The sequence below is a fragment of the Zingiber officinale genome, chromosome 3A (assembly GCF_018446385.1).
Source record: "Zingiber officinale cultivar Zhangliang chromosome 3A, Zo_v1.1, whole genome shotgun sequence".
Classification (NCBI taxonomy): domain Eukaryota; kingdom Viridiplantae; phylum Streptophyta; class Magnoliopsida; order Zingiberales; family Zingiberaceae; genus Zingiber; species Zingiber officinale.
The window spans coordinates 106,786,655-106,814,600 of NC_055990.1; the positions used below are offsets into that span (position 1 = coordinate 106,786,655).

At 39.2% G+C, this 27,946-nt stretch overlaps 2 protein-coding genes across 2 annotated transcripts; one reads left to right on the forward strand and one right to left on the reverse strand.

The window, feature by feature from the left end:
- Window positions 1–526: 526 nt before the first annotated feature.
- On the reverse strand, window positions 527–2,086 carry LOC122052241 (salt tolerance receptor-like cytoplasmic kinase 1). The gene is made up of 2 exons (XM_042613682.1): window positions 1,473–2,086; window positions 527–1,390 (listed from the first exon to the last, which is right to left on the reverse strand). The coding sequence occupies exons 1-2, from the start codon at window positions 1,837–1,839 to the stop codon at window positions 702–704; spliced, it is 1,056 nt and encodes a 351-aa protein (XP_042469616.1). The 5' UTR covers window positions 1,840–2,086; the 3' UTR covers window positions 527–701.
- On the forward strand, window positions 1,219–27,946 carry LOC122052242 (RING-H2 finger protein ATL79-like). The gene is made up of 3 exons (XM_042613683.1): window positions 1,219–1,357; window positions 5,728–5,869; window positions 26,843–27,946. The coding sequence occupies exon 3, from the start codon at window positions 27,302–27,304 to the stop codon at window positions 27,776–27,778; it is 477 nt and encodes a 158-aa protein (XP_042469617.1). The 5' UTR covers window positions 1,219–1,357; window positions 5,728–5,869; window positions 26,843–27,301; the 3' UTR covers window positions 27,779–27,946.

Here is a 27,946-nt window from a genome sequence, read left to right on the forward strand (position 1 = left end):
TTATGTTAAAATTAAGCCGTTGATATTATAAAAGTTATAAACTGTAGTTGTTATAATATAATGTTATTAATATTTATCATAATAATATTAATCAGAACTGAAATATTATAACCGTTATAAGAACACAGTTTATTAGTGTTGATCAAATTTAAAATATTCATATTGTCATAATTATAATTCATGTATGCTACACTAAGAATTTATTTGTGCTAATTATGTAACTATAAACACGTAGCTATTACATCGACAATTTAGTCATTTGGATTATTAAAAAAACATGTAAAATGAGGTACTTTTTATAATACATTGAAAGAGAATTTTTTTAAAGATTTTAATTAAAAAATGTCATTTTAAAAATATCTTTTTAATTTTGCCCTTCAATAAATATAAATAAATAACATTATATTTGCTAACACCTGGCACGTAAAGTTTCCTCTCCAAATGCTTCCAAAGTTTAATCATAGGTGAGGTGATTAGTCACATTCCTCTTATATCTCACTTGATCCCACCAATCAAATCATCATTATTTCTCACTACAATAAATGAATATATCTTTTAAACCAAAAAAACTACATTATACAATTTATTATTTTTTCGAATTACATATTATACAATTTCGCATCCTCTCGTAAATCGTTATCTATACGCGAATCGTTACGAGCTAAGTCACGAACTGAATAGGCAGCCAATTTCCCTAACATTTATGACTCTGTTTTGCCTCCCAACCTCGCTGCCACGGCGGCGATGGACGCCGACGCCGTCGCCCGCAGCATCCCAACCACCTCCGCCATCGTGGGGCGGAGGCCGGGGTTATTCCCCAGGCACGCTGCGGCCGTCGCTAGCATCGCCGCCGCTTCTCCGAAGTCGTACGCACCGCCCAATCCGACGTCCACCGCCTCCGCGGTCCGTCCCTCCGGATCGCGAAGCACAGGAGCCATCTCCGCTGTTAAACGGCGCTCGCGCTCGGCGTCGAACGCCTCCTCGCCGGTGACGAGCTCCAGCAGCAGTACCCCGAAGCTGTACACGTCGCTCTTCTTGGAGACCATGCCAGACCGGAGGTAGTGCGGGTCGACGTATCCCGGCGAGCCCACCACCATGACCCGGCCGGATCTGGGCGGCGCCACCGCCGCCGAGAATCCCACCCGGGCCGATCCAAAGTCGCACAGCTTCGCCTCCATCCGCGCATCGAGGAGCACGTTTGCGGACTTCACGTCACCGTGCACCACCTGGGGGTCGCAGCCGTCGTGCAAGTACTCCAGCGCCTGCGCCACCTGGTGCGCGATCGCCATTCGCCGCGCCCACGGCAGCACCTCTCCGCTGCCCTCTCCGTGGAGCTGCTCGTGGAGGCTCCCTTTCGGTAAGTACTCGAACACCAAAGCCCCTTCTTCCTCTGCAATCGCGATCCAAACTCGAAATTAGGGATGGAATTAGTAAGGAAGAAAACAAAATTAGGCGAGAGATCGCGGACGGACCACGCTCATCGCAATAGCCGACGAGGCGGACGATGTGGGGGTGGCGGAGGCGGAGCAGAACGTTGAGCTCCTGCCGGAAGGCGCGGTGGAGGCGCTCGCTGGGGCGGTGTAGCTTGACGGCGGCAAGGGACGAATCCGGGAGACGAGCGAGGTAGACAGTGCTGGTTCCTCCCTCCCCGACCACCGAGGAGGTGGCAATCTCGACCTCCTCCCAACCGAACCGCCGCGGCACCGCCGCCCCCTTCTCCTTCTCCTCCTCCGGCTCGGTTTCCGGTTCATCGCCGACGCGGGCCTGGGCCGGGCCCAGATCCGAGTCGCCCGGATTCCCGAAGCATCCGCAGAGCGGTATTCTGCACCCGCGGAACATCCTAACTTAGGCGAGAGTATCGGAAACAAGATTGCAGCCGGAATGTCAAAATGGATAATAGTGAATCAAATGGCAGAAGAGAAGAGCAGAGAACGAGAGAGGAATAGAGCTGAGAGAGGATATTTATATGAAGACTTGTATCTACCTAATTTATGAATACAATTGAATAATAAATGGCGAAGGAGGAAGGAGGAAGGAGGAAGGAGGAAGGAAGGGGAATGGGACCATTAATTTGAGAGTGATTGGAAAGGGCTAATTTCGATGGTTCACTGTGTGGCGGTGGGGTGGCGGAGTCAAAGTAATGGAGGAGGGGTTGGGTGGGTGAGAGGTCTCCGCCATCACTTTAGTTTAAAAATTTTGAACCCGTGGATTTAATGTCCCTGGTGGGGCCATAGATAGCTTATTTTATGACTTGAGAAAAAAATAATAATTAATTAATTAATTATTTATTTATTTATTTAAAAGAGCTCATATGATTATTTGAATTGAAAGTGTGTCTTTTGGTGAGGCATTATTATTATGATATTTTTATAGTGATCATAGAGTAATTATTTTATATATATATCTAAGACACTGAAATTATTATAATAATTATTTAATTGTTGTAATAATTATTATAGTAGCCATTTAGAATGGTTTTAACCTTTTCAAAGCCACTTTGATCAAAATATTAAGTAATATTAATCAAATTGATTAAGAGTTTTTTTTATATACAAGTAATTTTTATATACTTTTTTTTGATGAAATTAAATTATAAAAATGATTAAATTTTATATTTTGCAGCAATTTATTAGTGTCTACTACTAAAACAATAACGTTGAGACATTTTTGGTAATTTTAATAATTAAGAGTGTCTTTTTTAATTTTTGCAATTGCTTCACAAGACAATTATCATCAAGTCCTTATTCATTTTGGTAAAGCTACCTATTACTGTCCTTTTCCTCCTTTATATTTGCTCAAAGTTAATGCTTAGGAATGAACAAATCTCAGTATTAGTTTAAGGTGGCTTTTCTTTAAGGGGAGAGGAGGAATTAGATGAGTCTTTACTCTTTAGTTTGGGGTCAGTTGAGTGAATGTGATGGAGCCTTTCGCCTTTGCTTGTTCCCTCAGAGGTGAAACAACACCTTTGCTTCTTCCATCAATGGAGGGCTGACTCCTCCAACTTAGCTTTCTTCATCATCACCCTTGCAATACTACTTCAATCCAGAGTCATCTGATTCCTTTCAAGTAAACAAAGATGTTGGAAACCCTCAAGTCACTGTCAGAGGAAATGAGCAAGAAGCTTCTGAAACAATGAACATATAAACTATACATAAAACCTCTCCTCATTCTTTTATGCAGATTAAATGAATGCAACATGAATGCATTTCCAACAACAACGTACAAAATCTTTTGAATAGCAGACAAGTGTTAATTTGTAAGTCGGAAGGTTGCTGACCAAATATGTTTAGTATCAGAAGATGTCTTTTGTCTGCTGCTTTCCCTGCAATTATTTTATCAAAGGGAAGGATGGATCATCACAAGGACAAGAGGACTGATGTTATCTATAGTCAATCTCTCTTATTGCTTGCAATTATTGCTGATATTAACATTGTTAGGATCGATTACTGTAATTTTATGATCATTTCAAACCACTCAGTGACAATTGTTGGATTGTGTTCTTCGTCAGGTGGGCTTATATGTTAAAGTTGTAACACATGGATTGGCCACAAGGAATTGGCATGATAAAGTGATCTAACTATTGGTTTGATATATGAGATGAATTAATGGATGCAGATATTATGTGTGTAGAAATTCCTTAATCCGTTTTTCATTATTATTATTGATAGGCTGATAACGGATTTCGGTTCTAAAGACATATAAAGGATTGTAATTCTCGTAGGGAAACAATGATCTTAATTGGCTACCTGTGTTTTAACCCCTACAGAAGATCAAGCTCACTTATGGTTCCCTTCTTGATCATCAAGTTGACTTTGAACCTCGATTCAAGTTTGAATTTACAGTTTTATTCACACTATATTGTTTTTCGCAATTTTGCTATACATCTAAGATAAGCTTCTGTATTAGAATTGTTGGCTTTTTTATGATTCATATGTGATAGCGCAAATTCATGTTTAGGAAAATTCCAACGGCACTTTGATTAAGATGGACTGCAAGGTTGCTGGGTTTGGCGAGGAGGGTCATAGAGGTGGATGATTATTCTTTGTTGTGATCTCGCTCGCTTAGTGTGGTCAAAGTTTGTTCGAGGTAAGAGATAGGGGGACCGAGGGCGCGCCCCCTTTTGTCTCACTCACTCAAGGGAAACTACTAAATCTATACTTAAGAATTAAACTATGTTCCTCGCTCAGAAATCCATCCTCCACTTTCATTAGTCATATAGAAACACAAGTGAAACAAGTCAAAATGATAAACATAGAAAGAACATGGCCGAAAGTGAAATTAGCTTATTTAATAATGTTAAGATCCAAGAATTGCCTGTCAAATATAACCTGAACAACAATAGGTTTAATATGGGAAAAAAAAAACATGAGCCAAATTCAAATTAGCTAATTTAATAATGTTATAGTGCACGAAGAGAGACAGATCTTGCTTAGGGCTACACTAGATTCTAACTCAGTCCAATTTATTTTAATTATCTATATAAATTTTTTATTTATCCCCTTAAAAGTTCACTCCTTTCATACTCAAAGCTCAGCCTACCTCATTAAGTTTAAGTCATTGTAAATGAATCGAACGTTCATGAACAAATTTAATATTTAACTTGATAAGAGTTTGTTTGTGTTCATTCAATAAATATAAAATTAATTAAATGAATAAATTTGAACAACTCGTTTAATTAAACGAACAAGGTTAAACACATGTGTTCAGCTCGTTAATGTTCATGAACAGCGTTTGTGAACAATATTTGTGAACAATATTCATGGACAAGATTTGTGAATCATGTCCGTGAATAAAATTTTTATCAACTTACTAAATAAATAAAGAAACTTTCAAAATGAACAAATAAATTTGTATTATCAAGCTTAAACTAATCAAACAAGCTTAAAATATAAAATAAAATTAAACAATTAAATAAATTTGAATTAAGAACTTGATAACATCTAAATGAACCAAGTACAAGCTCATAAAAAAATGAAATCAAACTTGTACAATCATTTTAATGACTTAGTCATTTTATGCTCGGCTTAGTTTGAATCAATTATCTTATCAAATAAACTTGAACACTATAAAATTTGACTCAACTTAGCTTGGTTACTGTCCTAAACCCCTTCTCATTCTAATTCTAATAATAATTCTTCTTCTTCTTCGATATGTGCCTATGCAGGAATAAGTGTTTGAAAGTTATGTTCACTCTTCCTTCTAAAATTAAACTAAATATTTAATGTTTTCACAACTAACAAAGCTAGAGGTGGTTAAGTTCATTGACATTCTTCCCTAAATTAAAATAATATGATAACTCGCTCATGTTTTTCATTTTTCTATTTTCAAGTTTCTTTCAAGAAGAGGGAACTCTTTGACAAAATGAAAACACTACTTTCTCGTGGTTAGCTAGCTAATTACCTCCTTTAATTATTATGCACGATGATATTTAATTAATCCTTTTTAAGGAATCTTTGGCCATACTTTTTGTTTGTTTGTTTGTTTGTTAGTATGATATTGTTTCTTTTCCTTTGTATCTTTTGATCTAGACTTCATATTCAATGAAATGAAGGATTAAATGCAAGATGTAAAACCAAATAATTGAGTTTGTAAATTTGGACGGGAGCGAGGGGCAATGAACCTAATAATGGTGGTGCTTGCCTTGTGTTTCATGCTTTGCCGAACCATATAGTCAATGACCTTGTGCCTCTCTAAGATATATGAAGCTTTTGTCTTTCATGTCGCCAGGGCCCCAAGGGTGTAAACAAGCTGAGCCAAGGTGCATGCTTTGCCGAACCATATAGTCAATGACCTTGTGCCTCTCTAAGATATATGAAGCTTTTGTCTTTCATGTCGCCAGGCCCCAAGGGTGTAAACAAGCTGAGCCAAGGTGAGTTAAGTTTAATTGTGTTCAAACTTATTTATCTAATTAAACTTATTCAAGTATGTTTATAATAATTTTAAAATTTTAAATAATAATTATCCAAATAAAGCAAATTCAACGGATCAAACTACAAATAAAATAAACTCCAATTCTAAGAAGATAAATTTTAAAAATTTTAAATTAAATCTGAAAAATCTAGAAATCAAATCTTTAAATTGTAAGAATACTAATTATGCTAAAATTTTAAATTTAATTAAGTATAATAAAATATCTATTAATTATAAATAATAAATAATTTAAATTTAAGTCTTAAAATTTTAAAACTAAATTTTAAAAATTTAAGAAATAAAAGTTTAAATTTTAATTATGCTAAAAATTTAAATTTAATTAATTATAATAATATACCATTTAATTATAAAATAATGAATAATAAATTCAATTTTAAATACTAAAATTCAATAAAAAGAATCTACAAATTTTAACAAATTAAATCAAAAAATATTACTAATAATAAAATAAAATAATTGATAAATTCAAACCAAATGATAAACTCTAATTTAAATACTAAAAAAATATGAAATTAATTTGTTATAATTAAGTGTTGTTTAATTATGAAACTATGAATTCAAGATTAAATCTAGAAAAATTGAAATTAATTACCATAATTCAACAATATAAATCAACAAATTTTAACAACTCAAATCAAAATTTAAAACCAAAATTAAATGTTAAAATTAATTAATAAAATCTTATCCAATGAAACAATTAAATTAATAAAAAATAAAATGTGTCAAATTGGGTTGACACATTCACGGGTTTACATGAAATGTATCAAATCGAGAATTTGATGTGTCTTTAGAAATCAACTATAAATTGTTTGACTTGTTTGACACATTCATACTTGCCATGTACATATATTTTTTTATATCTATAAATGTCATATCATTCATACTAGTATTTTGTTTATATTTAATCTAGAATGGTTAAAGACTTATGTTTGATTTATACTTGTCCAACCTAATACCAAGATGGGGCAAGATGATAGTACATTAGGGAAGTTTGGTCTAGGGAGTCAAGTGAGGTAAGGCATACTCCTCTTGGTCTACTTAGCTAAGGGAAACTAACTGAAGCTACCTCGCCACATCCTAGACTAGTTAGTCCAGGGTTTCTCAGCAAGTTGATTAAACGTATGATTTTATTAAAAAGTTTTATCTTAGAAAGTGATCGTTGCTCCGATATCCAAGAAGACCCCTGTGCCTCGCTATTACTTGAAAGCTAATTTTTGAAATATACATTTAATTGACTAATCGTTAAACTTAAATCTAACACAAGGTCAATCAATTCTTATATTCAAATTTAAATTTTAAATCAGATAAATATGAGAAAACATCTCACAAAACCCATAAGATTATCATGATTAATTGTGCTAAAACACTTATAATCGGTGAGATGACAAGCACTATTAAATTGAAAACACTTTGAAAAAGGTTTTCAAAATCCATAGATAATTTTCTATAAATTATTTTTAAAATAGTGATTTAAAATAATAATGTTTTAATGAGTTTCATGCTTGATTGGCTTTATATATATAAATTTTAAAAATCTATATACTTGAAAAATATTGATTGTTGACTAGTACTTAGAAGTTTACATCCCAAGGTCAATACTAGAACTCAGTTCCCTAGATACTTAGATAGATTTCCTTGTAGTTAACAAAGATAACTAAGGTATGTCAGGTCAAGGGAGCGGTGCTTTTGAAAATTCAAGAAAATACTTTTAAAAAAATTTGGAATATTTTTTTAAAAAAATAGAATTCTTTTTAAATCTTTGAAACTCTTTGAAAAAATCTAGAAATATTTTCTTAATTTTTTTTAAAAAATATTTGAAATCTTTAAACACACTTAAAAATCTTTTGAAAATTTATGTTTTAAAAAATATATTTTAACTGATCTTTTGATTTGAATCTGTTGGATCGGATGAGTGCGATAAAAAGGGGGGGGTGAATATCACGCTTTTAAAACTTTTCTTTAACTTTAGAAAATAGAGTCGTGCAGTGGAAAGTAGAATGAAAAACTCGTTCGGTTACTTGATTCGAAGTCTAGGTCGACTCCTACTCCAAGGCCCACGATCCTTGATCGCACTGATAGGCAATCCACTATAACTCTTATTTCCGAAAACCTTGGAAAGAAGCAGTGCGTACAGATGAGCAAGATAGTAACAACATACTATATTACTGATAAATGAATATAATGCAAGCTAAAATAATATACCGACAAATGTGAAAGTTAAAGCGTAGGTCGGTACTTCCGGACGGAGTAGCTTGAAGAGTTGTAGAAGACTTGTAGCACGAGCAGCTTACGTAGAGGAGAGCTTTGAGATGATTAGAAAGTATTGTACAGCCTCAGATCTCGAGCTTCTTTTTATAAGATTATCGATGTTCGGTCGACCGATCCCTGAGTTCGATCGACCGAACCAGCTTCCTATTGGAGCAATCCCAATGGTCCGTGCGACTATGTATTTTGGTGTTTGGGCAAAGACTTTAAGTTAGGTTCACCCTTGTTATTTGATATGTGTACTTGAGTTGTGCATGACTGCAGGATACATATGTGACTCAGGTTGACGGCTTCGGGTCCAATGAAGGATGGAGCATCCAAGGGACCATAGACAAGGCAGCGAGGACAAGGCCTGAGGGAAACGACTTCGAGGCATACGCGAAGGATGACATTGGGACGAGCCGCGGGCTTGAATGCATCCGAGGGACGAGAGCCAAAGGAAGTAGACTTGAAGGCAAGATGTCAAGGTTGTAAAGAAGCATCAAGTGAGTCATAAAGGTGAGGGTACGAGTGCACGAGATATTATACTCAAAGTAAAATCCTAGTTCTAGGGTTTTACCGTAGCATTTCTGTAGCAGTACTGTAGCGTTATTGTAGTAGTACTGTAGCAGTCGACTGCATGTTTTAGCAGTCGACTGGGTGCAAACAGAATGATTATGTTCGTTCGGTCAGTGTGGATCAGTCGACTGCATGTTTTGGCAGTCGACTGCACCAGTCGACTGTAAGTTTTAGCAGTCGACTGGTATCGAGCCATTAGGATGTAACGGTCGAATTTCCACAGAGGGCAGTCGACTGCATGTTTTGGCAGTCGACTGGTAGGCGGGGTTTTCAACCCGCGACCTATATAACCAAAGCTTGGGAGCTTGGTTATAGTTGACGAAATTGGACTTGGTTAAAATCTAATTAGTAGTCTTTTGTGCTCAAGAGATCTTGTGTGCCAAGAGGTCTTGGTTGGAGTTGTGGTGAGGTTTCTCCACCCACAAGGAGGTTGAGCTAGCCGGAGTTTGCCGGGGACTAATCCACTGACGGATTGAGGGATCGTCCACCTTACAGACACGCCGTGGAGTAGGAGCAAGTTATCTCCGAACCATGTAAATGAACGTGTTAGCGGTTTGCATTTCCTTTCTTAGTTTTAGTCTTGCTACTTGTTTGTTTGTATTTCCGCTTGCGCACTAACATTGTAGAAAGAAGTGAGTATTTGGGGGTGTCGTCTATCCAACCCGCCTTCAAGCCGGCCACCGATCCCCTACAAGTGGTATCAGAGCGAGGACGCTCTCCGTTGGACTAACCGCCAAGGAAGCAAAGATGACCGGCTTGATAGAACCGCCAAAGTTTAAAGGCGGAGGCTTATGGGACTTCACATATTGGATGATGAAGATGGAGGTCTTCTTCAACACGGATTGGGACACCATGATGGGGGTCGAAGAGCCGTTCGAATTTTTGAAGGACAAGAAGGGAAAGAGACTCCTACCACGTCATTGGACAGAGGAGCAAACCTCACGGTCAAAGGCAAATTCAAAGGTAATATCGATTTTAATTGATATTTTACCTAATGACATGATGAGTCATGTAGGTGAATATGAGAATGCCCATGATTTGTGGAGCAAGATAAAGAAGGTTCCATGGGAAGAACCTTTGTCTACACAAGAGGAGGAAAAATCCGAAGAAACGGATGAAGAAGCTCAAGTAGAGAAGGATCAATCGGATGTGGAGACCAATTCAACATCAAAAGAAGAAGAGGAAGTGAATTTGGTCACATTTGAGGAAAAGGATGAAGAAAGGTCATCCACAAGTGTGGATGAGGAAGATATAGCATCTACATCCTCAAAAGTTGAAGAAGAATCCAAGACAAGTGAAGAAGAAAAAGAAGAAATCTTGGAAGAAGTCAACCTAGTGAGCACCTCCACCGAAGCAAAGTCAAAATATCACATTGTGTGCTTCGGATGCAATGAAAGGGGACATTACAAAAGTAGATGTCCAATGGGTAAGAAGGTAACTCCTAAACTCACTCAAATTATTTTAGATACTAATATGGGTTGTAGGAATGATGGTGCCAATAAGAAGAATAAGAAGAAATGACATATAGTGTGCTTCACGTGTGGTGAGCGAGAACACTACCACACCAAATCCCCAAAGAAGAAAGAAATCAAGAAGTTGGCGCATTTGAAGAAGGAGGAGAAGAAGTGGAGGAAGAATGGAGGCTCATGTCAAGGAGGAGCTCCAAAGGTAAAGGGTAAGGTAAACCCTAGTTTAAATTTGAATTCAAATTTAAATTCCTCCATGCATACTAGGAAAAATAATGATTATCATTATGTAGCAATGAAAAAATTTGGATTTAGATATCATGATAGAAGTAGGGTAATTGTCGATTAAAACCCTAGGAAATCTATGCATGAAAAATCTAGAAACAATAGACCTAGGGAGACCCAAGGCATTAATCCCAAGAAGGGGAGACATATGCCTAGAAAAGTGGGTAGGTCTAGGAATGTCCAATGTGGACAAATTAACTCTCAGGTTAGGAACCTCGAAAAGGAGAATCAAGATTTAAGAGAAAACCTTGGTAAGTTAGAACAATTCCTTAAGAGATTCAATGTTGGATCTAAGGAATTAAGTATGGTGTTGGGTAGTCAAAGACCCAACAATGATAGATCGGGCTTGGGATACCAATCTAGTCCCTCCAAGGCTAAGGAGAGATCATATGCTAGGGTGGCAAATGATCATGGCAAGGGAGAGGTCTCCAAGGCTAAGGGAAAGTACTATGCTAGGGTTGCATATGACTATAGCAAGGAGAAACCAATAAATGACAAGGGAAAGTCATTTAAAGGTAAGGAGAAATTAACTAAGGACAAGGTGTCCAAGGTTAAGAAGGTTAGGTTTGTAGGTCAAGTGTCACTGGAGGTGCACCAATGTGGCCTAGCCATTGTAGATGAGTCACCTAGGGAGGTGGCTAAGGCTAAGAACTCTAGGGGGAGCTCAAAGAGTCAATTTGGGACTCATGGCCAATGGATCTCAAGTGGTTTTTACTTGGGAGTCTAGGGGAGTCATGGAATGTGCCAAGTGGTTTGGAGACGGACTTAGTCTCAAACCTAGGGTTTTGACACAATTGGGTTGTGTTTCATGTAAGAAATATGACATTGGGGTCATATTACATGATAATTGGTTTTGGATGTATAGATGCCATATAAACTAATGCTAGGGATGCATTATGGGTTAGTATGGGCAAATACATCAAGAGAAAGCAAAAACTAGGACTTTAGGTCAAGGTTCAATTGAACTTTTTAGCTAGTTTTGTGTTTTGTGTCAATCTTGGGATTTGTGATAAATATATTTTTATATATATTTTTTCCAAGTAAACATTGATAAAATAGACCTCTCCACAAAATTTTAGAATTTTTGGAGGTTTAGGGAATTTCTGGCGCATTTTTGAAGTTGGCCAAAAAAAGATCGATTTTTGCATGAATAGTGTACCAGTCGACTGGTACAGTTACCAGTCGACTGGTAATAGTATTTTTGAGCACAGAATGTCTCTGTAAGCTCATTTTCATGGGGGCAGTCGACTGGTACTTCTTGCAGTCGACTGATACCAGTCTGAAAGTGTTTTCAGCACTGGATTTTGACCGGGTCAGCTCGTATAGATGTATGGGATCCATGGGGGATAAATACATGAGTTTAGGGTCACTTGGATGATAAGTTTTCAACAATTGGGATATTGTTCGAAAGCTTTTTGGATGTTAAGCAAAGGGAGAGAAGTAAGGTTTAGTTGGGAAAACCTTAATACCCTTGCGTAGGGGGAGCCTTGGGATAGGTTCTTAAAAATCCCTGTGGAAAAATTCCTAGCTCAATGGGGAGCATAGGTGTAGGGGGAGCCTTGTGAATGTGATAGGTTCAAATGCATGTTGCATTGTTTTTCATTCGGTAGTGTAAGTCCAAGTGTGTAGCCTTGGCAACGTAAGTCCATTCGGCAGTGTAAGTCTAAGTGTGTAGCCTTGGCAACGTAAGTCCATTTGTTTTAGCATATTTATTTGCTATGTGTTTTCTCTAACTTAAACGTATTACCAAACATCAAAAAGGGGGAGATTGTTGGAGCAATCCCAATGGTCCGTGCGACCATGTGTTTTGGTGTTTGGGCAAAGGGTTTAAATTAGGTTCACCCTTGTTATTTGATATGTGTACTTGAATTGTGCAAGACTGCAGGATACACATGTGACTCAGGTTGACGACTTCGGGTCCAGTGAAGGATGGAGCATCCGAGGGACCATGGACAAGGTAGCGAGGACAAGGCTCGAGGGAAGCGACTTCGAGGCATACGCGAAGGATGGCATTGGGACGAGCCACGGGCTTGAATGCATCCGAGGGACGAGAGCCAAAGGAAGTAGGCTTGAAGGCAAGATGTCAAGGCTGTAAAGAAGCATCAAGTGAGTCATAAGGGTGAGGGTACGAGTGCACCAGAGATTGTACTCGGAGTAAAATCCAAGTTCGAGGGTTCACTATAGCGCTACTGTAGCAGTCGACTGCATGTTTTAGCAGTCGACTGGTGCAGTCGACCGTGCAGTCGACTGGGTGCTAATAGAATGATTCTTTTCGTTCGGTCAGTGTGGATTAGTCGACTGCATGTTTTGGAAGTCGACTGCACTAGTCGACTGCATGTTTTGGCAGTCGACTGCACCAGTCGACTGCAAGTTTTAGCAGTCGATTGGTATCGAGCTGTTGGGATGTAACGGTCGAATTTCCACAGAGGGCAATCGACTACATGTTTTGGCAGTCGACTGGTAGGCGGGGTTTTCAACCCGCGGCCTATATAACCAAAGCTTGGGAGCTTGGTTATAGTTGACGAAATTGGACTTGGTTAAAGTATAATTAGTAGTCTTTTGTGCTCAAGAGATCTTTGTGTGCCAAGAGGTCTTGGTTGGAGTTGTGGTGAGGTTTCTCCACCCACAAGGAGGTTGAGCTAGCCGGAGTTTGCCGGGACTAATCCACCGACGGATTGAGGGATCGTCCACCTTACGGACACGCCGTGGAGTAGGAGCAAGTTATCTCCGAACTACGTAAACGAACGTGTTAGTGGTTTGCATTTTCTTTCTTAGTTTTAGTCTTTCTACTTGTTTGTTTGTATTTCCGGTTGCACACTAACATTGTAGAAAGAATCGAGTATTTGGGGGTGGCGTCTATCCAACCCCCCTTCAAGCCGGCCACCGATCCCGTACACTTCCTTCCTTCCTGGCTAAGATCCGATGCTGATTTGATCTTCGGCATTAATTGATCATTAAGAGTTCGATCGACCGATCCCTTTGTTCGGTTGACCGAACAGGTTCCTTCCCTGTTCGTCGAGATTTTCCATGATTTGTATTTACTGTGCCTTTAATATTGATCGTTCGGTCAACCGATCCTCTGGTTCGGTTGACCGATCAGTGTAGCTTCCTTCTACTTTTAATCGTTGCTAATTAAACTGACCTGTGCTGAGTCATCCTGGTTTGATCGATCGATCCCTACATTCGGTCGATCGATCTGGCCGAACCTGCAACACAGAGTTAAACAAAGTATCCCTGCAATACAAAGGTTAGTACAGTAATATATAATGCATGAGTAATATTAGACAATAGAATTGTCTTGATCTCAACTTGGAAACCTTCCTGGTTTCTTCAGTTGGATCAGCGACCTTAGGTTGTTACCTTCAGGAACTCGACTTCACTATCACTCCTCCAGTTGTTTACCTCAACTTACTTGACAAACATGGTCCTCCAGACATGTTTGGACTTTGCCTGCTCAATGTCTGATCACCTGATCCATTAAGACCTTTCCTGCAATACTATATTAGCCAACAGCAATAATAATGTAGAATACAATGGTAAACCTAAACCTAGATTTACCGAGATCCGCTGGTCCGGTCGACCGCGCGCGGTCGACCGGAAACCATCTGATCAACCTTGCTTGGAGTTCACTCCTCCAAGACTTCTCGTTACCTAAGGTTATCTCCCCCTAGATTTTTCACCACTTGGCTTCACTCACCAAGACTCAGTATTCTGCTACCCAGGGATCAGGTCCTCCAAACCTATCCACATGGCTTCCTCGATATACCGAGATTTCCCTTGCCTCAGTATTCGACTACCTAGGGATCAGGTCCTCCAGACCTATCCACCTGGCTTCTACGATCTATCGAGATTTCTCTTGCCTAGCCTACAACTAGGACTTCCCTTGTCTAGCCTACAACTAGGACTCCCCTAGATCAAACTCCATACTTGACATACTTAAACATATTTGTCTGACATTAAAACCTTGGAGGTCGATTGCACCAATAGAATCAACCCCTAGACATATAGGGGGAGTTCTAATTAAAAGATGGCATATATACTTTTTAAAATTCTTTAAAAAATCTTTTTGAAAAAGTTTGAAACTCATGCTTCTCAAATAATTTTTGAAAACATTTGAAAACACTTTTGAAAATTTTTGAAAATACTTTCCTTTAAAAAATTTGTTTAGAAAATATTTTTTTAAAAAATACTTTAGTTGTTCTTTTAATTTTAATTTGGATCAACTCCTAAGACACATAGGAAGTGTTCCTTATGGTTAATAAGGATTTCTAAAAAAGTGTCAGATTGAAGGAAAATCTGATTGAAAGATCAAACATAATTTTTAAAAAAATTTTAAAGTTAATATTTAAAATTCTTTAAAACTATGCTTAAAAACTCTTGTCTCTTTTTAACTACAATTTCAAAAGTGATATTTTTAAAAATATCCTATTTAAAAAATAATATTTGAAAACAAATACTTTAACAATGATTCCTCATGTGTTTTCAGAATTATTAGTACAAAACTAAGAGAATCTTAGGCAATTTTTTTGTTGTGTGTCAAAGGGGGGAGAGTGACCTTAAGTTAAAAATATTTCGACTCCTTACTTTAGTATAAAATCTTAAAGACCAAATACCAAACTTAAGAAAATTATCAAACATCAAAAAAGAGTGAGATTGTTGGTGTAATCAGCTTCTAGGGTTTTGATGTTTGACAATATACCTAAAATTGACCACTTTGACGAAGGGTTGATCCAAACAGAACTTAATGTTTGGAAGAGAGAAGTCTAGTGAGGATTAAATAACTAGCAAGGAAAAGTTCTAACTTGGTTAGGTAAGGGTAAGTCCTAATTAGAGGTTAGGCAAGTGAGAAGTGTATGGAGTGACTAGTCCTAACTAGAGGTTAGGCAAGGAGAAGTCATAGTGAGTGAAGTTAGGCCCTAGTGAGTGAAGCTAGGTGGTGGAAGTCTTAGTGAGTGAAGTCAGGTAATGGAAGTCCTAATGAGTGAAGTTAGGTGGTGAAAGTCTTAGTGAGTGAAGTTAGGAAGTAGAAAACCCTAGGGGGAGATAACTCTAGATAATGGGAAGTCTTGGAGGGATTGAATCGTAGGTGGTAGACTTGGAGGAGGGACCTTCAATCTAAAGGTAAGTCTAGTAAGTCGGGTAGACTTACAAGAGTGCATATTGATTCTAAAGAATTAACCCTTAGATAGTAGACTTGGAGGAGAGACCTCCAAGCTAAAGGTAAACCTAGTAGGTTAGGTATATTGGACCACGTTGGCCGGCTAGAAGGGGGGTTGAATAACTTGCCCAAATACAAAACAAGACTACCCTTCTCGGACTTTCAAAATAACACTTGCATTAATTAAAGAAAGAACTAAAAAGATAGAGGCACAAGAATTTTTACTTGGTTACAATCGGGGATGTTGTTAATCCAAGGAATGAACTGCACTAATATCTCCTTCAGGCAGAGAAGCCTCTTATAGCAATGTCGTACAAAAAATAGAAGCTAAACTAAAAATGGAAGCGCACAAGTGCTGGTTTGCTAATTGCTTGAATGAATTAATAGCTTCTAAACTAAGGTTGTATTTATAGCCTTGGTCGGGGCGCCTAGAGGGTTCCAGGCGCTTGAGGGGGGTAAAATTTTATCCCTTTCGTAACAGATCGCGGTCAAATATGATCCGGTCAAAATCGGGTTCCGGGCCCCCGGAATGGGTCCGGGCCCTCTGCTCCAGTGCTGCTCGCCTCGGTCCAGGTCTTCCACTCCGACTCTGTTTGTTTGGGTGATCTCGGCCATCCAGAATAGGGCTCACCCGAACCCAACATCCGGTCTTCTCGAACGTGCTTTCGCTCCGGCTTCTCATCCCTCGGAATTGTCGCGTGCTTCCTTCTCGTCCGTCAGCGTACTCATCCGCAGCTCTTCATCGCTTGGACACACAGAGCCCGTCAGCTCTCTCCTATGCCGACCTTCTCGCTAGCCGCGTCTCTTGCTCCCCAAGTAATCTTCCGCTCCGGCATTTCATCCCTCGGAAACTCCGCACGCTTCCTTCTCGTTCGCCGGTGTATTCTTCCGCAGTGCCTCGTCCCTCAGACGCACCGAGCCCATCAACTCTCTCCCATATCGTCCTTCTCACTAGCTGCGTCTTTTGCTCGATCCCCTGTGCTCCTAAGCTCCTGCACACTTACACAATGTTAAAACACCGCAGGACCTAACTTAACTTGTTGATCACATCAAAATAACCTTGGGGTTCCAAAAATCTCCCCCTTTTTGATATGAGCAACCTAAGTTAAGTTAGGGTAAATAAACATAAAAGAAAAACAAATAATATTGTAATAAAGTACAAAAAAAAAAATTATAATCTACCTCCGTCTAGACTTAACCTTTTCCTTCTCCCCCTTTGATCACATAAGAAATGGGGTACCAAGAGAAAATCTAAGGGTAATAATTTTGAAAAACTTAAAAAGAAATTCCTTTCTCCCTCTTTGTAATAATTTTCAAAGAAAAAATTTCTAAGTAAAAATGTTTAACAAGTATTTTTGAGAAATTTTTCTAAGTTTTTGCAAGCAAAATTATTTTTGAGAATAAGTAAAAAATTTAAGCAAGAAAATTTTCTAAAAAGAAAATTCTGACTTAGGCAACTTTTAGACAATTTTGAGAAATTTTTCAAAAAAAAAAATATTTGAAAATCTTTTTAAAGTATTATTTAATTTCAATGTTTTATCAGTAAGTTAATTAAACATTTTATTTCAATATTTTAGCTTCCAGACAGTGGCGAGACACTAGGCCTTCTTGGTTATTGGAGCAACAACCACTTTATTAGACAAAACCTCATAAAGAATTTTAACGTTTAATTTTCTCGCTAAAAGCGCTAAGTCTAATTCAAAGTTTTAGGTTAGTGATGTTTAAATTTCCATTTTAGTTTATTCTAATTTCCTAAATTTAAAGCAGGGAATTTTGAACATGCAGAAAATTGTATTTGTTCCCTTAACATGTCATTTTCTATTATTAGTGTTGGAATGCGTTGGCCGGCTAGAAGGGGGGTTGAATAACCTGCACAAATAAAAACAAAACTGCCCTTCTTGAACTTTCAAAAGAACATTTGCATTAATTAAAGAAATAACTAAAAAGGTAGAGATACAAGAATTTTTACTTGGTTACAATCGGGGAGGTTGTTAATCCAAGGAATGAACCGCACTAGTATCTCCTTTAGGCGAAGAAGCCTCTTACAGCAATGACGTATAAAAAATAGAAGTTAAACGAAGAATGGAAGCGCACAAGTGTTGGTTTGCTAATTGCTTGAATGAATGAATAGCTTTGGGTCCAAGGTTGTATTTATAGCCTTGGTCGGGGCGCCTGGAGCGTTCCAGGCGCTTGGGAAGGGTATAAAACTTTATCCCTTTCGTATAGATCGCGTTTGACCACGATCTGGATAAAATCCAAGTCCGGGCGCCCGGAAGGGTTCCGAGCGCCCCGGACTGGTCTGGGCGCCTCGGACTGGCCTGGGCGCCCGGACTAAGGAACTCAACAATGTTGACTTTTTCGGTACGGACCCTTTGCTCCGGTTCAACTCGCCTCGGTCCGAGTCTTCCGCTCCAGCTCCGCTTGCTTGGGTGATCTCGACCATCCGGAATAGGGCTCACCCGAACCCAACTTTTGGCCTTCTCGAGCATCCTTCCGCTCCAGCTTCTTGTCCCTCAGAAACGTCGTGTGCTTCCTTCTCGTTCGCCCGCGTACTCTTCCGTAGCACCTCGTCCCTTGGATACATCGAGCCCGTCAGCTCTCTCCCATGTCGTCCTTCTCGCTAGCTGCATCTTTTGCTCGACCCCCTGTGCTCCTAAGCTCTTGCACACTTAGACACAAGGTTAAAACACCACAGGACCTAACTTAACTTGTTGATAACATCAAAACAACCTTAGGGTTCCAACAGTTAGTTTGTCAAAATCCTTTAATCGACAAGTTGTTGCTAGAGTTTCTTTTAACTCACTATTCTTTGTTAATAACTTTTTAGGTTTTAATTCACAAAAATCTTTCGACAATATAATTTCTAATTCACAAAAATCTTTCGACAAAGTTTTGATTGAATTAATCAATTGGTCAGGAGGTGGATGTCATACATGACTTACCTTATCGGTTGTTGATTCTCCCCCTGTTGAGTTGTTTTCTTTCGAAGACTCTCCTCCTTCATCGATGCTCATCTGGGATGAGCTTTCTGTGTCCTCGGGATGGAATTCAGCTGTTAAGGCTGCCCCGGTAATTTCCACGATCTCGGACTCTTCTGACGACGACTCGGTGCCCATCGAGGAGTCGGATTCGGCTTCAATCGGTTCTTTGTAGAGCTTCAAGAACTTTTCACAAAGTTCGTTTGCACTTTTGTATTTTCCGACTCTTTCAAGATCCTGGGCAGGTAGTACACTCAGAAAGCGGGATTCAACCTTACCGTTTGTCATGAATTCGTCGCACTGCTCATCAGTCCATTGATGCTCCTCAAGTTCTTCTCGTTTTGTATCCTTTGGAGGTTCATAACCATAATTCATTATCAATAACGTATTAAAATCATTTTTAAAATAAACCTCCATTCGTCGCTTCCAAAATGCGAACTCCCCCTTGAATGTTGATGGATAGATGTTAGCTCCGACCATTTGTTCAGTGCTTCAATCGGCGGTTAGTTCTCTTGAAGTGTCCTGGCTCTGATACCACTTGTTGGACCGCATTGGCCGGCTAGAAGGGGGGTTGAATAGCCTGTCTAAATACAAAACAAGACTACCCTTCTCGGACTTTCAAAATAACACTTGCATTAATTAAAGAAAGAACTAAAAAGATAGAGGCACAAGAATTTTTACTTGATTACAACCGGAGAGGTTGCTAATCCAAGGAATGAACCACACTAATATCTCCTTCAGGCGGAGAAGCCTCTTACAACAATAATGAACAAAAAAATTTAAGATAAACTAAAAATGGAAGCGTACAAGTGTTGGTTTGCTAATTGCTTGAATGAATTAATAGCTTCTGGACTAAGGCTGTATTTATAGCCTTGGTCGGGGAGCTGGAGGGTTCCAGGCGCCTAGGACGGGATAAAATTTTATCCCCTTCGCAACGGATCGTTGTCAAACGCGATCCGATCAAAACTGGGTTCCAGGTGCCCGGACCACTAAAGTCAACCTACTTAACTTTTGGTCTGGGTCCTTTGCTCCGGTGTTGCTCGCCTCGGTCCGGGTCTTCCGCTCCAGCTCCACTTGCTTAGGTGATCTTGGCTATCCGGAATGGAGCTCACTTGAACCCAACTTCCGGTCTTCTCGAGCGTACTTCCTCTCCGACTTCTCGTCCCTCATAATTGTCGTGTGTTTCCTTCTCGTCCACCAATGTACCCATCCGCAGCTCTTCATCCCTCGGACGCACCGAGCCTGTCGGCTCTCTCCCGTACCGACCTTCTCACTAGCTGCGTCTATTGTTCCCCGAGTAATCTTCCATTCTGACTTTTCGTCCCTCAGAAACACCGCACGCTTCCTTCTCGTCCGTCGGTATAATCTTCTGTAGCGCCTCATCCCTCAGACGCACCGAGCCCGTCCCTCTTTTGCTCGACCCCCTGTGCTCCTAAGCTCTTACACACTTAGACACAAGGTTAAAACACCACAGGACCTAACTTAACTTGTTGATCACATCAAAACAACCTTGAGGTTCCAACAGTTAGTTTGTCAAAATCCTTTAATCGACAAGTTGTTGCTAGAGTTTCTTTTAACTCACTATTCTTTGTTAATAACCTTTTAGGTTTTAATTCACAAAAATCTTTCGACAATATAATTTCTAATTCACAAAAATCTTTCGACAAAGTTTTGATTGAATTAATCAATTGGTCAGGAGGTGGATATCATACATGACTTACCTTGTCGGTTGTTGATTCTCCCCCTGTTGAGTTGTTTTCTTTCGAAGACTCTCCTCCTTCATCGATGCTCATCTGGGATGAGCTTTCTGTGTCCTCGGGATGACATGCAGCTGTTAAGGTTGCCCCGGTAATTTCCTCGATCTCGGACTGTTCTGATGACGACTCGGTGCCCATCGAGGAGTCGGATTCGGCTTCAATCGATTCTTTGTAGATCTTCAAGAACTTTTCACAAAGTTCTTTTGCACTTTTGTATTTTCCGACTCTTTCAAGATCCTGGGCAGGTAGTACACTCAGAAGGCGGGATTCAACCTTACCGTTTGTCATGAATTCGTCGCACTGCTCGTCAGTCCATTGATGCTCCTCAAGTTCTTCTCCTTTTGTATCCTTTGGAGCTTCATAACTATAATTCATTATCAATAACATATTAAAATCATTTTTAAAATAAACCTCCATTCGTCGCTTCCAAAATGCGAACTCCCCCTCGAATGTTGGTGGATAGATGTTAGCTCCGACCATTTGTTCAGTGCTTCAATCGACGGTTAGTCCTCTTGAAGAGTCCTGGCTCTGACATCACTTGTTGGACCGCATTGGCCGGCTAAAAGGGGGGTTGAATAGCCTGTCCAAATACAAAACAAGACTACCCTTCTTGGACTTTCAAAATAACACTTGCATTAATTAAAGAAAGAACTAAAAAGATAAAGGCACAAGAATTTTTACTTGGTTACAACCGGGGAGGTTGTTAATCCAAGGAATGATCCGCACTAATATCTCCTTCAGGCGGAGAAGCCTCTTACAACAATAATGTACAAAAAATATAAGCTAAACTAAAAATGGAAGCGTACAAGTGTTGGTTTGCTAATTGCTTGAATGAATTAATAGCTTCTGGACTAAGGCTGTATTTATAGCCTTGGTCGGGGAGCCTGGAGGGTTCCAGGCGCCTGAGAGGGGATAAAGTTTTATCCCCTTCGCAATGGATCGTTGTCAAACGCGATCTGATCAAAACTGGGTTCCGGGTGCTCGAACCACTAAAGTCAACCTACTTAACTTTTGGTCTGGGCCCTCTGCTCCGGTGTTGCTCGCCTCAGTCCGGGTCTTCCGCTCTAACTCCACTTGCTTAGGTGATCTTGGCTATCATGAATAGGGCTCACTCGAACCTAACTTCCGGTCTTCTCGAGCGTACTTCCGCTCCAACTTTTCGTCCCTCAGAATTGTCGTGTGTTTCCTTCTCGTCCGCCAGCATACTCATCCGCAGCTCTTCATCCCTCGGACGCACCGAGCCTGTCGGCTCTCTCCCGTGCCGACCTTCTCGCTAGCTGCGTCTCTTGCTCCCCGAGTAATCTTCCATTCTGACTTTTCATCCCTCAGAAACACCGCACGCTTCCTTCTCGTCCGCCGGTATAATCTTCTGTAGCGCCTCGTCCCTCAGACGCACCGAGCCCGCCCCTCTTTTGCTCGACCCCCTGTGTTCCTAAGCTCTTGCACACTTAGACACAAGGTTAAAACACCACATGACCTAACTTAACTTGTTGATCACATCAAAACAACCTTGGGGTTCCAACAAGGTAAACTTACAGATATAGGCTAGGTTGCTTGTTTATCTTTTATATGATTGTTTTGTAGGAACCTAGAGTTGGAAGTAAAACAGAGAGCAGACAAACACAAATGGGTGAATCGGACTTGACTCAGGTTGAATCGGAATCAAACCAGTTCAGTAGATCGAACCAGTGGTTTGGTAGACCGATTAAGTTTAGTCGAAATTACTGAGTTATGAAATATTAATGTGGAAGATGATGTGACAAAAGATCTGATTCATATTTATAATTTAGATGAGGATAAGGATAAGTTAGATGATATGGATAGAGATAAGGTTTCATCCAAATAAGATTTCATCTAGATAAGAGTTTATCCAGATAAGGATCTGATCTAACTCTATAAAAGGAGATGAAGGATTTATGTTCAAAGCATCCATTCAACTACTACTCATACTCTATGTGCTCAAAAGGAAAGCTACGACGTGAAACTCTATGACTGGGGAAGCTCTAGAAAGGATGCACTACACTTAGGACTTCCAGATCGGCTTGGCAAAGTATTTATTTGTTTGGACTTTTATTATTACAAGATGTAATTATTTTATCATTTTTTTATACTTGTGATTGATAAACTATAAGTTAGGTTTCTCCGCCTATGAAAAGTTTCAGAAAGGAGACCATTGGTGGACTTATGCTTGAGTGCATAGGCCTTGGACGTACTGACCATGGGGGGTTGGGAATCAAGTAAATCTCGCGTGTCTTTATATTATTTTATTTACTATTATTCCGCTGCATTCTAACAATTTTGATAGAGCAAATGAAAGTGCACAAAAAATAATGGTCGATATTCATCCTCCCCTCTATCGATGCGAAATGATCCTACACAACCTGCCAGCCACGACCAACAGCTGGCCGTCACCCAAGCTGCCATTGGCCAAGCTGTTGGCCCTAAGCTACCGGCCGCCCAAGTTGTCGGCCCCATTCTGGCAGTCGGCCACATTGCTAACTGTGGCCAAGCTGCCAATCACAGCCAAGCTCATGGCCAACAGCTAGCGATCGGCCAAGCCCTCGATCGTGAGTTGGCGATTGACCACGCCGCCGACCTCGTGCTAGCGGTTGCAGCCGTGTGTTGGTGGTCGAAACCACATGCTGGTGGCCGACAAAGCCGCCAACTTCATGCTGACGGATTCAGAAAGAGGGAGTGACGACAGAGAAGAGAGAGCTTATCGATCGTCGGAGTCATTGGAAGATAATTCGGGAAGAAGAAGTCGCACACATGAGAAAAATCGGGGCTATGCCCTAATTTTTCAACCCTACTTTACCAACATAATTGAGATTCCAATAGAATAACATTTTGGTCGGTAGCTTGGGCTAGGGCATTCTGATAGAATCACAAATTCTGTCGGTAATATGAGTTGGATATTAGGGTTTAGTGGCACGCGCTCTACCCTTCCTGATGAAATTTTATTCCGTCGGGAGTTACCGACGAAATCTCAATTCTGTCGATGTATTCTGTCGAAATACATCGATGGAATAAAATTTTATAGTATTCTGGGATATTCTTGTAGCGGATCTAAATAATCATCCTAACTAGTAATATAATAAAATAAAGTTTATATTTTATAACTCTTCTTCTAAAACATGAAAGAATAAATGAATAATTTATTCCTCTTGTTGTTATTATAGTTGGACAAAGTGGAAAAAATGCTACTTGTAAAGAGTTTCTCGTTGGAAAAAAAAAGATTGTTGCTTTTGAGAAAAATAGTGAAGAAAAGATGGAGGAAGAAGCAAAAAAAGGACAGCTTTACCTTCTTCATTAGTAACCTTGACTAGTTTCGATGAGCTCGACAATGATACAAAGAGAGCAAGCCAAGGTAAAGCAGGATTATTCTTATGGTGCCAATAAAATCATAGAAAACATGAGAAGAGAAAGAAGATGTGAGAGCTGCCAAGAGCTACTCTTATTATTAGAAGAGGATAATAGTTGATACTGTGTTCCTTGCTTGTTGGAGAAAAGAAATGAGAAGAAAAGAGATCTCTTGTGCTTGAAAAAAGGAGAGGAAAAATTGGAAGTTTAGTATCGTTGGAGAAGAGAATGAGAAGAAGAAAAGGAGGAAGGTAAAAAAAAAAAAAAAAAAGAAAGGGAAGGAAGAAAGCACGATAGTGGTGTATAACAAGATGGGGCTGAAGCGTGCGTAGGGTGAAAAAAAAAAAAAAGGTTTTTCAAATATATGCTAATTAGTTTAAAAATAATCAAACTTGTGTAAACTTTAAATTTAGTTCGGTCACAATTTAATCAAATCAACTCTAAATCAATCTCAGTTTGAACCAATATAATTTTTATCTTTGTACCTACCTATTAGATTTAGTTCGAACTAGATTCAATTTTAATTTAGAACTCTTACTTTATGTTCTATAATTTAATTCATCTATTTATTATTATATATTTTATTTTTAAAATTTAATACCTAATATTTTAAGTCATGATATTTTATCATTGATATCAATTGATAGCTTAAATCGGTAATTTTTTTTAATATATGGTTAATTTTAATTTTTTAATAATGAATGGTGATGAATTAGAAGTCAAATGACAGTGAAATATAGTATTATTTTTAATATATATATATATATAAACGGTCTTACCCCGACTACGCCCCTACCTAATATATATATATATATATATATATATATAAACGGTCTTACCCCGACTACGCCCCTATCTATCACCTAACTATCAGGTAAATTAAAATCATAATTTATGGGCACTCAGATATTAAATGTTTTAATACTGCATCAGACCTCGTGGGGGCCGCAACACTCCCACCAAGGGATGACGAGAAAATTGCTTGGGTTTAGTTGACAATCCCAGTTGCAACCATTTTGTGGTGTCATGTCGTTATAATGGTCTCCACGTAATTAAAGCTACTAACATTACTCTTCTAACTTGTGTAGATCTAATTGATTGTGCTTGATCAAATCTCATCAATGCAATGTTTGGCATGCTCATAAATAGAATATTCTAGATGCTTGTCACATGAGGTCGTGGGGTCGAAATTCAGGGTAGTCGAGATGTAAATCCCCGGTCCTTGTGTAACTCACCCCACCTGCCACATGCTCGCTCAGGATGCTGTGATTTACCTCTCTCGTGATGACCTTGGATCAGGTGCGGCGGGAGCGCTGGGGGCGAGCGATTTCACCTTTTGCCACATAAATAGAATATTCTGGCCTCGGAGTAAAGATACAGTGACTTGACATCTTTTTAATTTCTAAATATCTAAAAAATTTTAATAAATTAATAAATAAATATTTTTATTAGATGATTGAACTAAGAACGTTAGATTGATAAATTACCTGTTACAAGTAGACATGCAAATGAGTCAAGCCACTCGTGAGCCGCTCGCGAGTGATTCAATCAAAACTCGACTCGAGTTCGGAGTTGACCGAGATCGAGCCGATCTCGAGACTATTTAATGCTGGCTCGAAGGCTCGTCGAGCCTATTCGAACTCGGTTAATTTAATATTTTAATATTTAAAATAATTACTATTTTAAAATTAAGTAATAAATTGAGAAGGTATTTGTGGCTAGAGTGTTTTATAAGATTGTTAGAGATTGAAGGTTTAAATCCCAATTTGTACGCATTTGTTTTTATATTTAAATTCATTATTTTCGAGCTGAGCTTGAGCTCATGATTAAATGGTCAAGCTGAACTCGAGCTCAAATTCAGAAACTCGCTCGAGCCGAGCCTTTTTAATTTGCTCGAGCTTAGGTCGGCTCGAGCGCGAGCTCGACTCGGTTCATTTGCAACCTTAGTTACAAGTATTTTCTAATTCACTCTGATAGTCAATGAGTAACTTCTGTATAGTCGGATTAATCTCTCTTAAAATTAATCCGGATTAGTCTCCTCTAAAATTAGTTAACATAAGTTGAATATATGATATTAACTATAAAAAAAATATATATTATTCTCAATTACAGCGCATTATAGGTGGGCTATCTATTATGAGCACTTTTAAATTCATTCTAATTACCGATCAAAATTTATATTGGAATCATTTTCAGGATTAGTTAGTGCAGTGCTAACTAAAAAAAATAATAAATAAATAGAATATTCTTTTATTCTATGGATTTTAATTATCCTTTATAATGTTAACAACTAAATAAATAATTCTTTTAAAAATATAAGAATATAAAAACGTGTAGCAAAGTTACTAAACTGCCGCAATAATATTAGATCGAGTAATTTTGATTAATTAAAATATGTTTTATTAAATTATAATAGGATATTTTGATATAATATTATTTTATATATAATATTATTTTTATTATAGCAGTTGTAGTCAAAATTGCTACCAAAAATAAATAAAAAAATACTTCAAAGTTAGAATTTTATTTTGCACGTCGAGTTAAAATCAAAATTATTTGTATTTTTAAAACTTCAAATCAAATTCAAATATTCCACATATTATTTTAATATTTTCTTCGACATGAAAAGAAGGTAAGAGATTTCTTTTTATTTTATTTTTTTTAAAAAAATATTTTTTTGATAATAATAATAATAATAATAATAATAATAATAATTGCGTGGGTTGAACGGCTCCTAGGTACCGCCTCAAGCGAAACCAATGATCTCCGAATTCCCATTCCTATGGGCCCCCAGCAAACCTCCAAACTCACTCTAACCGCACGCATCAACCCAGCCACAGGAGAAGAGTGGAGGGCATAGGGGACCACCGACCACCATCACGCCCTTCCTCTAATTTAATTCAGCAATTAGCGCGTTTAAAATTACGATATTCTCAAATATATAATGATATTGAATTTTTAAAAAATAGTATCACTGTATTGTATTTCAAAAATAATATTGACTTTAAAATTTATATGTTGTTTGTTTTTTTAAATGATATTGCTTTGCTACAATTTTAATATGATATTATTCTTTGAATGCAGTACCGACAGAACGAACGAGTAAAGAAGAAGATATATATATTTTTTTAAAATTTAAAAATTAAATGTGTTTTTTTTTCTAGAATTCGACTTGTTTAAGGGCATCTTTTGATTATTCCAAATTTATTTAATTTAATCAAACTTGCCCACAAATTCATCAAACTTCCTCCCTCTTCACCATTATGAGCAAACCAACAAAACGATGCGCACAAGCCCTCTTCAAACACCACCCTCTGCCTGACTGCCTACTCTCATGCTAAAGCCATGCCATGCCTTGTAGTCCAACGCCTACACGTATAATCCCCATGCATAGCTTGTTTCTTTCTCTTCTCTTCTCCTGCTCTGCAACTTCTGCTGTTGTCGTTGCTGTTGGGCTCCACCAGTTTGCCTGCCTCGCTCAGTCTCTAAAAAAACTCCACTGCTTCTGCTGCTGCTGCTCGCATCGTCATTCTGTCGAACACCATGCCTTCGCCGAGCGACGTCGTCGCGGCCAGCACCAATAACACGTGGGGCCCATACACCAGCGGCAAGGACTTCGGGGTCAACATGGCCACCGTCCTGGTGGTGCTCCTCGGCGCCACGGCCCTGGCTTTCGCGCTGCACGTCGCGTACAGGTTCCTCGTCCGCCTCCTGGGCCGCCGGAACCTCGGTAGAGACCGCGCGGGGGCCCCCCACGATGCTAGCGGTGATCAGGATGACAAGTCTACGGCGGCGGCGCAGCTACCGGGGCCCGTGGTGTCGTTCTCCTCCGGGGCGACGAGGGTGGCAGGGGCGCCGGAGTGCGCCATCTGCCTCGCCGAGCTGGAGGAGGGAGACCTCGTTCGCGTGCTCCCGCCCTGTAGTCACGGCTTCCACGCGCAGTGCGTCGAAGCGTGGCTCGTCGGACGCTCGTCCTGCCCCACCTGCCGCACCGACTGCCGCCCGACGCCGGAGACTTGAAGATCGCCGCCATTTCTTTTATTGCTCTGTTGCAATTACTGTAACAAAAGATCTACGGTAGGCAATAAATTAATAAAGATTTTGTGAACTACAGACGATTAAATATTTGTACTTAATTTAATTTAGGAGTGTATTTAATGTTTGACTTTTGTGAATTTAAAATTTTAG